The sequence below is a fragment of the Phlebotomus papatasi genome, chromosome 3 (genome assembly GCF_024763615.1).
Source record: "Phlebotomus papatasi isolate M1 chromosome 3, Ppap_2.1, whole genome shotgun sequence".
In the NCBI taxonomy this organism is placed as follows: Eukaryota; Metazoa; Arthropoda; class Insecta; order Diptera; family Psychodidae; genus Phlebotomus; species Phlebotomus papatasi.
In genome coordinates this window covers 33962438-33975208 of record NC_077224.1, presented here as the reverse complement: position 1 = coordinate 33975208, position 12771 = coordinate 33962438, and the positions used below count along the sequence as shown (strand labels likewise).

The 12771-nt window shown below is 33.5% G+C and overlaps 1 protein-coding gene across 1 annotated transcript in view; it reads right to left on the bottom strand.

Annotated features, from left to right (window-relative positions):
• The window catches only part of LOC129805390 (homeobox protein B-H1-like), a 60212-nt gene extending 48876 nt beyond the window's left edge, over positions 1-11336 (bottom strand). Inside the window, exon 1 of the mRNA XM_055853276.1 lies at positions 9701-11336. Coding sequence (XP_055709251.1) covers positions 9701-10010 — 310 coding nt within the window. The 5' untranslated portion in view covers positions 10011-11336. The remainder of the gene's footprint in view (positions 1-9700) is intronic.
• Positions 11337-12771: the final 1435 nt, after the last annotated feature.

Here is a 12771-nt window from a genome sequence, read left to right as displayed (position 1 = left end):
CAAAAATTGTTTTTTTTAAGAAAATTACCTGCAGTAGTGCTATAGGTGGAAATGTCAAAATTCTGTCAAAAATGGAGCTTTTGACGAAAATTACTCCCAATAATTTGAAGAGGCCTTAAAGACCATTACAGAAATTGGTTCGTCAGATTATGTGACTAAAAATGGTCACTATCACAAAGAAATATCCTTTAATATTTCATATTTTATTTTTATTTTATTTAATATTTTAAAAACTGTTAGGAATTACTATTAAATATTAATAATATTACCGAAATAGCAGAAGAATAATCACTTGACAAAATCCCTAAAGCCAAAATCACGAAAAGGCCAAACTCCCGAAGTGCCAAAATTTCGAATTCTTAAAAATGTAATTTCTACTCCCAGGATTACATCCGCACTTACTGGAGGCAAAGGCAAATTTTCTGGATTTCAGGATTTTGACAATTCGGTATTTTGGTTTTTCCAGAATTTCGGATTTCAGGATTTTGGCGTTCAGGATTTCAACTTTCGAGATTTTGGCGTTAAAAATTTTGGCTTTTTGGTATTTTGGCCCATTCGAGATTTTGTCTTACGGGATTTTGACCAATTTGCGACTTTGACCCGTTTGGTATTTCGACCCATCCTTTCCGTATACAGAAGTAGAGTTTGGTAAAGAGAAAAGCCATTCGAAAATCTATTTGAAAAGCCAAAAAAGAGACTTTCTTACTTCTTGATATTTTCGCAAGGTGGCTAACAGGTGGCATCCTGTTCGAATTTCGAAGTGCTCAAATGTCAAAATGTGACGGTCTTCACATTGTTGTGAGGAAAAAAATAGAACAACGACGCTTACTGTTCTTGTCCCATTTTATTTAATCACTCCCACTGAGTAACTCTTTTGCCAGCTTTTTAACGTGATAATTTGATAAATTTCCCCCCTCCTTATTCGAAAATTTAGTATGAAAATTCGAAATTGAATTTGAATTCTTCGAACTTCAACGACTTTTTGTGCAAATAGAGTTCCATTTACCTTTTATCCGAGACACTATTGGAGAATCAAATCAAACACATTTGGGATTTTGACTTTCGGGATTTTGGCCAGTACCACTTTCTTATATTAGCAAAGACATACTTATGACCACCACACACTATAGAAATTCCTGTCATTAAAGTAAAATGTCTACGGTTGTGTAGGAAAAACAGTCAAAAAATAAAATTCCCTAGTGTATAGAGGCCATTAGATGACTTATATTTAACTAAAGAAAAAACTTTATTTCAAGAGCGAATCATTGTGAGGAATTATCCAAGATTCATTAGTGCATAATAGGGTACATTTCAAAAAATACCTTTTTAAACGGTCACGAAAAGTTTCTAAGTATATGACTGATAACCCTATCAAAAATTGTAATAATGCATGTCTGCAGATATCGATCGTGTAAAGGCCTAGTTCTTCTGCAAGATATACCGGCATTTAATTTATTTTTTTATTACTCATTTTGTTAAAAATATTCTATAGGGGGAGGTGGTGCTACTTTGAGCTGTAGGGCTAAATTATTATTCGACTTTTTCGCCTTATTTCTAAATGAAGCTGGTTCTTACGATTATTTTATTTAGATCCACAATTATTTTGTCTATCCAAATTATATCATGTTAAACCTCGGGCAGCTCAAAGTAGCCCCACCTCCCCCTAAACTATTTTAATTCTAAACTCCATCGATAGAGTATCTTTCAGATCTAGAGTTTTTTGTCGGCATTGTAAACTTCTTTCCAGCATCATAGGGTTAAACATCGAAGCTCAATGCTAAAGATCAATTTGGAAGAATTAACTGCAAATTTTCTCCTGAAATACTCCGTCATTGAGATTTCCGAAACAGCTTAAACCTCTATCATATTTAGCGTGATTTTGTTTGAATGTGCTGAAAATCCCTGACAGCCATTTCAGAGGAATTATAGTCATTCAATCTCTATGAGAGGCAATTTGTGAAGTCAAATTATCATAAATTAAATGTGTACACAATAAAAAAGATTATCGAGTCAACCAGAAATGAATAAAAAAAAAATAACGATAGGAAAAATAGCAATCAAAACAGCATTATTTATTACCCCTGCAGAGACTATAGCAATTCACTGATATATCCACTGATTACACTGCTGTTCAATTCAATATATTATTTTTATGATATTTGTATTTGATTGAGAGGGAGTCATTCAATCTCTTTTAACCATTCTCAAAACAATCAATGAATGAAAAAAAATCTCATAATTTATACTAAAGAGCTGCTGGTGAGATTGCGCTTAATTCTCATTTTAAGCTAAGGTGGGGGCATTATAGAGGCTTTCAGAAGTTTAAAGGGAAAGGTAATCCGGTGTGGGCTCCATTGCATTCTTCTTTGAGCATTTTAATTCACTTCTTCTTCTTCTGAAAACACATAGTGCAGGTGTGTGCGATAATATGCGGAAAATGTTTCAACTTACTGTTACGGTTTGAGATGCATATAATGGATTTTGCCGTCTGATAAAGCGAAAATGCAAAGTAAATACGTAATCAGGGGAAGTGTATGTGCATCATGGTGCGGATAATGGTGAGAGTTGCATGCGACCATTCTATTGCGATACATTATATCTCTTTTTTCTCCATTAATTTTGTGCATGTTTTGTTATTTTTTTTTTCAACCTTTTCTACCTCTTCTTACTTCATCTTTTTTTCATTAGGAGATTTTTCTCTTGCACCAAACTTATAGACTAAGGGCTTAAGCGGGTGCTAAGAAGTGATTCAGAGAATTATTTATATTAACTACGACAACACACGAGACACACTTCCTGACTCAATAAATTATACATTCTAATTTATAGAAGTATAGTTGTTATTTTAATTTTCATAAATTCTGGAATTTATAAGACAAACTAATTTAGTAATTTTCATTAATTTCATTTTAGTACTAAAATAAGAACCGAATTCTCATGTTATCAGTCTTATGCAATTCTTATTTTGTATGTTAAAAAAAATGAAAACAGAAACTAAATATTAAAATATCGAAATACTGTACTCTGGCAAATATTTGCAAAAATTAAATACTAAATACGAAACCATGTACTAAATTTTTGTACTAAATTTCCAACAAGTCTATAAAAAAGGTGATTATATTTTTTAGTATATATGAAGTATAATAATATTAAAAAAAAATAATGCAGTAGGGGAGACCGGGGAAGTTTAGGACACTTTTTCATAATTTTACTTTAGGACAGTATTCCAAGAAATCACGATAGTATATTACAATTCTATTCGGCCTATAGAATACTTATTTAACCTGATGCTTTGTCTCCAACCTCCTCGATCTGGGGCAGTGTGGGACGCGTTTTTTCTCTTTTAGTAAAGACACATTTAAAAGCTTGATAGCGATTCTGTAGTGGTTAAATTCCATTTATTTTAATAATTAATGAAAAAATCCCCTCGTTCCACACTACCCCTGTCCCAAACCTCCCCGGTTTCCCCTGCAGTAGAAGAATCTGACCTCAAGTAAAAATTTGTAGGCGTGTAATTAAATCTTTTAAATTAAGCAGAGTGAAGTGCACTGGATGTGATTACACTGAGAGAAATCCGAAAAAGTCAAAATAACATTCCGGAACTGTTAATTTTACCCTGCAGTATTGATCCGAAAACGGTGTAAATATTACCCTTTTTAGGTGTATTATGGGTTAAAGTTACCCTTTTTCAAGTTAATTTTACACTTAAAAAGGTGTAAAATTAACATTAAAAAAATGTTGATATAATTTTACACCCAAAAAGTGTTAAAGTTATGACGAAAAAAAGTTAAGCGCGGCCTCTTGTTTTTCTCAGTGTACTTTTAATTTCAGAAAATTTCTCGTACACTGAGAAAAAAAGGGGGTGCGATTAACTTTTTTTCCTCATTAACACTTTAACACTTTTTAGGTGTAAAAATATATCAACATTTTTTAATGTTAATTTTAGACCTTTTTAAGGGTAAAATCAACATGAAAAAGGGTAACTTTAACCCCCAATACATCTAAAAAGGGTAATATTTACACCGATTTCGGATCAATACTGCAGGGTAAAATAAATATTTCCGGAATGTTATTTTAACTTTTTCGGATTTCTCTCAGTGTACCCTAAAGGAGAATTGAACCCAATACGTGTGTAACTTATTAAAATGTGTGTTCTATCATTAATTCCATTGCATTTCCCTCCCATTCAAATTCGGGATAACCAAAAGAGGAATTAGAGATTTAAAAATATAAATTAGTAGATCAACTCTAAATTTTCTGAAATCCACTCTAATATTTAAAAAAAAAAACTTTCAAAAATAAATTCAATCCATTCTCTGTCTAATTCGTCCCTGTATTTTTCCTGCAGACATCATCTAAAACTAAAAGGCACAAAATGTGTGTATAAAATTATCTTAATTGTAGAGTATGTTTTAGGAATGATTTTCCATCAATAAAAACAATTAAGATAACTCCCCACACACAGTCATCGACACAATTAAAGTCAACAGCAACAACAATAAAAAAAAACTATGCCACAAAAAGCATCATATTGCACTTTGTATTTTGCCATTCACATCAACACCATGCTTTGGGATAATATTTGCTTAATTTTATTACTTGCCATTTTGCTGTAGACAAAATTTTTCTTGCCTCTAATTCACACTTACAATGTGTGAATATTAAATGTATAAATGCTGAGCTATGTATGAGATTAAAATATTTATGGCTGTTGACACTCCTCTCTTTCTCTTTTCAATTCCCCATTCATACTGGTCATATCGATACGCTTTATTTCGGTGTGAAAAGAAATCGTGCGACAACATTGAGAGTTAATGATGTTTTAACCAGATGGAGAGCAAAAAATGATCTCATTCAGACTATAATCCGTAAATTTATTTTAACACCAAACGGCAAATCGCCCAAGACACGTCGCACATTTATAACGTTTTTGTAATACTATTTGGATTACGTTTTTTTAAGATTCATCTGAGAAAAAGAGAGAGAAATATATAATATGGAAATCTTGTCAAATGTCATCAACTTCATCTTTTGTAGTATGTCCACGATCTTTATGATAATTAAAAGGCATCAGCAAATAAATAAAATGGACCATTATGAGGCGTTGCCTGCAATTTGAATTTCAATTCAATTATTATTGCAATGACTTTATTGATGGAGCGCTTGTTCTACAATGTAAGTGTTCTGGGTTCGCATTTATCATCAGTCCCATCCTTACACAAAAAAATCTTAATGAATGTTTAGAAATCTCGCTTTCCAGAAGGCTTTTCTGAAATACTGTGCCTTTGTTATTATTTTTCATTCTTTTTTTTTGTAAATTTATGTAAACAGCTCAAATTTTATGACCAATGCACAATAACTTTTGTTTGTAAACATGTTTTTATTAAAATTTCCTATGTGAGTGAGCGAGATGACTAGATCGAGATTTCATTCACACTCATTGAAATGTCAAAAGCATGTTTACAAAACAAAAGTTATTGTGCCTGGACATAAAATATCAAAAAAAAAATAAGTCTTACTTCAAATAAAAACAGACTTACGTTTCATTAGCCGTACTCACTATGGCGTTGTTATCTCGTAATCTCCGTAATCTGTTATCTTGTTATAATTTTTCATTTATAAAAGCCGTACTCACTATGGCGTTGTTATCTCGTAATCTCCGTAATCTGTTATCTTGTTATAATTTTTCATTTATAAAATACATTACGAGAACATAACGAGATAACGAGATAACGATATTACAAGATAACAGCGCCATAGTGAGTACGGCTAAAATACATTACGAGAACATAACGAGATAACGATATTACAAGTTAACAGCGCCATAGTGAGTACGGCTATTGTATTTTTCCTCAAATTTTTATTTCCAAAACGAGGATGTTTAATCATTTATTTATTTATTTATTTATATCATTCAAATTATCTAAAGATATATTCTTTAAAATTTTAATTTAAGAAAGCAAACCTTTAGGTGTACAATATGTATAAAACCTAAATTAAAATTACTTAAAAAAATAATAATTTGTAAATAATAACCCCGTAAGGGAACTAGGACTCGACGTATATGGGATTTTCTGGATATAAATTAATTTGTTTTCTGTTACGAAATTTACAGTAAAATTTTACTGAATAGGATTCGAATTTAACATTAAAAAATCTTGTAACTTAAAATAACGATCGAATTTTCTATATTTCTTAACTAAAGTTAAACGAGTACTTTACGCTTTAATGCTCACAATAATTCGTTAATTTACGTATTTTCATTGCAACTCTTACGCAAATTTTCCATTACCGTATTACCTTATCTCATACTCGGTGGAACTAGATGAAAATAATATAAGAAAATTGAAGAAATAAAACGAAAATGCGATAAACGGTGAGCAAAAAAAACTACGATTAATTTCTCTTACATTTTTTTTTTGCTTACCGTTTATCGAATTTTCGTTTTATTTCTTCAATTTTCTTATATTATGTTTACCTAGTGCCACCGAGTATGAGAAAAGGTAATACGGTAATCGAGATTTTGCGTAAGAATTGCAATAAAAATGTGTAAATTAACGAAATACGGTGAGGCCACGGCGAGCATTTTATTGTCAACGTGATTCTGCCCTTAACCCATATCTTAAACCTATAATCAAGACTAAAGATCTATCATTAAAGAAATTCAATAAATTTGTTAAATACGCAAGCAGATTTTGATATGTAGATTATTGGAAAAATTAATAATAAAAAAATAAAACTTTTTCAATAATATAAAACTGAATTATAAAGTTGTAAATAAAACTATAAAGATTACTAAATGTCTATAAAAAGTCAATAACTGAATTCTAAATTTAGTAAATGAACAAAAAAAATCGAGCTCAAATCTAGGGTTAAGATATAACTCGAATTTACGAATCACAAACTGTTAACAATCATCGATAATCATCCATATACACGGAATATTTATAGTGCTTGTTGATTGTGTGTGAAATGTGATTGTTAAATAATTTATATACTCTTCATTTAGACACAATAAATAATTTATCGAGTGTTGATTTGATTGGTAATCAGTTTGGGTGACAGGCGCTAATAATAACGGAAGTCAAGTCGCGATGATTCTACCCTAATTCGGAAAATTGCTTGTTGTCACCAGAAACTATATCAATAATTTGTCATTCTTAATTGGATCAACACTTTTCCACATTGAATATCACTTTGGGTGCCTCACTTCATTTATCGTATCGTTTGTACCTTCTTTCTTCGGTCAGGCAAAAGAAGTATAAAAAAAAGAGGTGCGATGCCTCCGATATTATGTCTCCAAGATACTCATAATAATAATTCCATCTCTCAGAGAAAACCCCCTCAAATGTTGTTGCGAAAAAAAACCAGAATTAAGGCAGCTGTTTGCTGGTTGCGTGAGTTTGTATTTGTGTTAATATATTTTAAAAGAAGGAAAAAAATATATATATCAGACTAAATAAATAATGTAACAAGTTAATGGCATTTTTGCGCTACACTTCCCAACTATAGTTAAGACTCACACATATAGGAGGATCACAGTGAAATAATAAAATTTTAAATGCGTTTTAAATAAAGTGACGAATTTGATAAGTCAAGACGTTAATCACATAATCAGCTTAGCGTATTGTTGATTTCATCGTTTCTTGTGTGTGAACAGAGGCCTTTTAGTTCACTCTCGCTCTCTCTCTTTATTTCTTGACGACAAAACTCTCTCACAGAGATGAAAATCTTCTTACTCCCAGGACAGGACACCTCAGCCTTAAGACCACAGACATTGAGGAACTTAAGCATAAGATGTACAAGAAACGACTGAGTTCAATTACTGAATGGGACCAATAGGACCAACCCCTATGGGATTACGTACGTACAAAATGCTCATGATAGAGAATCGGATACCAAACTTTGCAATTAGGGTACCGCAACTTCCAAATTTGACCTGCTAACCCGTGTAGGAAAAATAATACAGGAAATATACATGTATCAACAAATAAATCAAAACTCTTTTGTTTTCATATCAAACGTTTTTAAATACAAGATTTCTTATTGTTTTAAATAGGATGAGAACCGAAAGGCGATAATGCCTAAGAAACAATAATACAAATAATTACAAAAAAAGAAAATAAATGCATTTTTTTAAAAGTTATTCATAGCCTCAAATTCAAGCCCTGTCTTAAAAACTGTAATTGTGTTTGATTCGTATTTTGCAACAAAATGCATAAAATATATCAATCATAAAGTATTAAAATATCTTCAAGATTTATTTTAAGTCATATAATAACGTATGTTAAATTCCGTTTAAGTTTAGATCCATAGATTCATTATTTTAGATTTTAGATCTAGATTTAGTTTTAGTTCGATAGATAAATAGATTTTATTCATAAACAATATTTAATTATTATTCCTTAACTATAGCAAATAGTCTTCTAAGAGTTAGCCTTAACTCAAAAATTTGTTACTATACAGTGCAACTCCAATACGCGGCAAACACATTAAAAATTAAAATGTTAATTTGGATTTGGAGGGTCCGTGGTGCAATTGGTAAGAGCGTTCGGCTCTTGGGCGGTGTGACCCCTAGCTAGACTGTCACAGTTGTGAGTTCGAGTCCCACCCGGTGCAAATGATTGAAGCGTCTGAATGGACATTTTTCACGAAACATTGTAAACTGAATAAGAAACTTGTAAACTGAACAATGTACAAAATGGCAATAAAAGCCCGGTTACATCGAAATAAATAAAATAAATAATTTGTATTTGAACGGGTTTTTTTAATTTTTTTTTTTATTGAGAACCTGGGGCAAGATTTAACGAATTAACTAGATCTACTTAACACAACAGTGACGCATATTGAAAACAAAAGCAATGTAAATGCAACAAGCGACTACACCGTTGCATCCGTCGCTGTCTTAGTATTATTAACAAACGTGTTAACCAGTCTTTTATTTAAAAAAAAAACTTTTACTTTTCCTGTAAAATTTTATTTTTATTAGTTTTCTAAAAACACAAATAGATCAACTGAGACTGAATAATCTATATTAGGTCAATTTTTATTATACAAAATTATTCAATAATTAACACAATTTAAAAATATTTTACGATTTACATTAAACTTTTAAAACAGTAAAAACTCCTCACGAACAATTGAAGAATGTCATAAATTGAATGCAGTAACTTAAAATAGTTTTCAAAGAGTAACTGAACTACCTAACCTTGAAACGTTAACGTGCCACGGGTTCGATTCTCACAACAAATCCGCTTTTTAAATATTATACACTTAATATTATATTATTTTTTAATTTTATTCCTAAATGGCAACCATTTCATCATTTTGTGAATGCTAGAACTAACACGACTTAGAAAAAAAAATCAGTATGGAAAGAGTAACCGGCCTAGATGGTAGTTTTGTGGACAATTCATGGACTGTCAAAATTTTACAATACGGGAATTTTAAAATGAACATTGAAATTAACGATTTGATTTAATATTACTTATATTAATTTTAAAGATACGGTTACTAAAAAAAACAGTAACCTAGTAACTTCAGTAAATGTATAAAAAGTTCAGAAGAATCTAATTGGGAACCAGAACTAGTCCAAATACAAATAGGACTAAACGATGTCCTACTAGAATCACGATTTTACGTCCAGTATGAGAGACTGAGGAGCTTGTAAAGTAATTTAAAAATATCGTAATGGACTTACCATTACTACAGACACTGTGATTGTCAAGGGGTCCACTCGAATCACTGTCGCTATCGTCGGCAGGATGATGTAGGTGTCGATTACCCGGCGTTACACTTAGATCTCGCGGCCCAGGACTTGGGGAACGTCCATCTTCACTTCCATCTCGACCGCCACCTCCTGAATTATGATGATGGAGCGGATGGTGATGGAGAGCCGCTGCGGCGGCACCGCCACCACCACCGCTACCCGCCAGGATGTCCGTGATCATGAAGCGGGACCGTGGGGGCTGCAGCACGGCCATGGAGCCACGCTGCACTGGGACCGTCATGTCAGCCCCCGCAATGTCCGATATGCCACTAATATTGGTTGCTGGAAATGGGCTTCCGCCCGACGTTAACCACTGCAGCACGATTTTGACGCAGTTACTCTGCCACTCGGGAAAGAAAGTATCTGGCACCCTTTGTCACTTTGTCACAGAGTTCTTAGTTAAAATTGTCCCTTGTTTTCGTGACTTTCCTTTTTGGCTCACTGGGTCTTGTTATTAGTTGTAACAGCCAAAAAGATACCACACTAGCCCCGAAAGCGGATATACCAAAGTAAATTAGGTAAAGTTACGTTCTCATTTATCACTGTGTTATTATTTATTTTCCACCGTTTTTTTTTGTATTATTATTTATTAGCAATTTATATACTGATTAAATTGGTTTGCTTTTACTTTCCTTACAGTCAAGTGTTAAATTATGTCCGCATTTTCTGCTGCATTATATGCTTCTTGTTATTTTTCTTATAGTTCCATAATGTGTGCTATTGGTGTTTATTGTTTTAAATTTGCTTAATCGCCAACGATTACTGCGATCGCGACGCGTTCACTGCAACTATGTTGGCTTCACTGTGATGCACGGCTTCACTGGGCCGATGACTTTAGCGAAGTGTGTTTGTAATGCTATGTTTGCTTTTACGTAATTTTCCACCAATTGCATCAGATGCACTTTGAAAAATTATTTAATTTTCGCTTTTAAAACACTAATTAGCTCATTAACTTCACCAACTTCTTGTTCAAATTCGCTTCACCTACTAACTGATTGGGAATTTGATTTTTTTTGTCCAGTTCGCAGGTTTACCAATGATATTAAAGTCTCCAGTAAGTTTTTTCGGGAATAAATTTTGTGATATTACACCCAAGCGATTGGAGCAAAGTTATTCCAGGTGCAAGTGATGTAGATTAACCACGGATAACTTAAGAGTCAACACGAAATCACAAGTGCAAAATCACAAACTGAACCGTCTTGTTCGGTGGCACGAGAAAGAGAATCGAGGCGGACATGCACTGCCACCGAAGTTGAGGAAGAAAAGTCTTGCACTCAATTAACACGTCAAATGATCTCTTCCTCAGGCGCTGTTAGACGCAGGAAACTAGAGACACATGATCTCACGGTAAGAGTTGGACCAACACTGAAAACCATACCACCACTCTAGTGTGCAAGAACCACTTTCCGCCGCCAATCCGTCAGCTCTCTCCCACTGTTTCTCCCTTTTCACAGTTCACACACTCCATGGCTCCTCCTCCAGTTACCAACCAATCGCCTGCAGCGCTGCGGGGAAGCTTTCGTGGCCACGAGGAGCAGCTGAAACGGAGCTTTGTGGGAAAAACGGAAAACAATTATCCGCGTAAGTGACGGAAGCTGGTTCTAAAGGTACTTCTCCGTATTCATCTCATCATACTCTATCTCAACTGTCATCTATCTTCCCAACATGGGAGTGAGTGGGATAGCGAAGGTAATGCTAAGAACCTCAATTGTCAGGTATCTCCCTCCCCATCATCTGTAATTGTGACAATTAGCCCAGGAATTCTCAGTGACTGATTCCGGTCACTTTCTCACGGCGGCGGCATCGATTTGGTCGCCATATCGATTTGTCTGTGCATCTGAAGGATGCTCACAGCTCTCCGCCAGTGGACGTGTGAGTTGGGTGCTTAGTGTGGGAAACTCCGCCTCTGCCCAGAGCGCCGGATCGCCGGGGAAAATTGCGCAAAAACTGTGGGATGTTGCCAACACATATGTATGTGTGCTAACAGTTCCACCAAATAGAGAACCACTTGGGAAAAAAAGTATTCTAAAGTGGTGCTTTTAAAACACTTTATGTTTGATTTATTTTTCCCCTGCATGGCAGTGAGAAGGGCAATTTCCTCGATTTGTTGTCTCATTCGCAACTCTGTTGTACACTTTTTTTTCTCCTCTTCGATGTCTTTTTCGCGTGTCTACCCCAGCAAAATTCTCAATTGTTTTTTCTCGCTCTAGCATTTTATTTTATTACTATTGTACGACCTAGAGATTAGAGATGAGAATTGTTTTTTTTTTAATAGGTTTTTAGAAATACTTGATAAATCTAAAATGTTGCAACTGACAGTTGAAAAAAATAATGTCAAATTTAAATTTGACGTGAAATTTGACAATAGGGCCTTTACATACTGTAAGAAATTTCCATCAAAATAGACCACTTTAATGCATTTTGAAGCTATTTATTTTAAAATGCCCTTTCTGGCCACATTTTCTCACAACTTTTTCGGTATTATAAATTTTCAACTGACTAATTTTCGTAATAATAAATTCGTTTTCAAATTTTGATACCCTCAATGGCCCTTGCATGTTAAGTTGTCACGTTGAGGGAGTCTTACACAAAATGGCAAGTGTTCAATTCCCGATGATGTCGAAGACTTCCTATCCTTTCTTTCCTAGATTCGTGATTCCCTATCATTTTAAATTGTACCTTCCTCTTTCTTATCTCTATATTTACCGGCGTAATTCTCAAAAATAAAGCCGATAAATGTATTTAACAGAGCACACAATAAGTAAGGAAAAGTACTCTCCCTGCGAACGTTCATGCCGAATAATATGAATTTCTTTTACTTTTCCTAAGAGATTTCCACATGATTGCCACATAATTATCAATAATTAATAAAAAGCTAACTAATATTTAATAGAAATGTTTAAGTCTTAGGAAAATTTAAAGAAAATTCACATTATTCGAAGGCATGAACGTTCGAATAGAGAGTACGTTCCCCTAAGTGGAGGAGAGTTCGTCTCGTATTA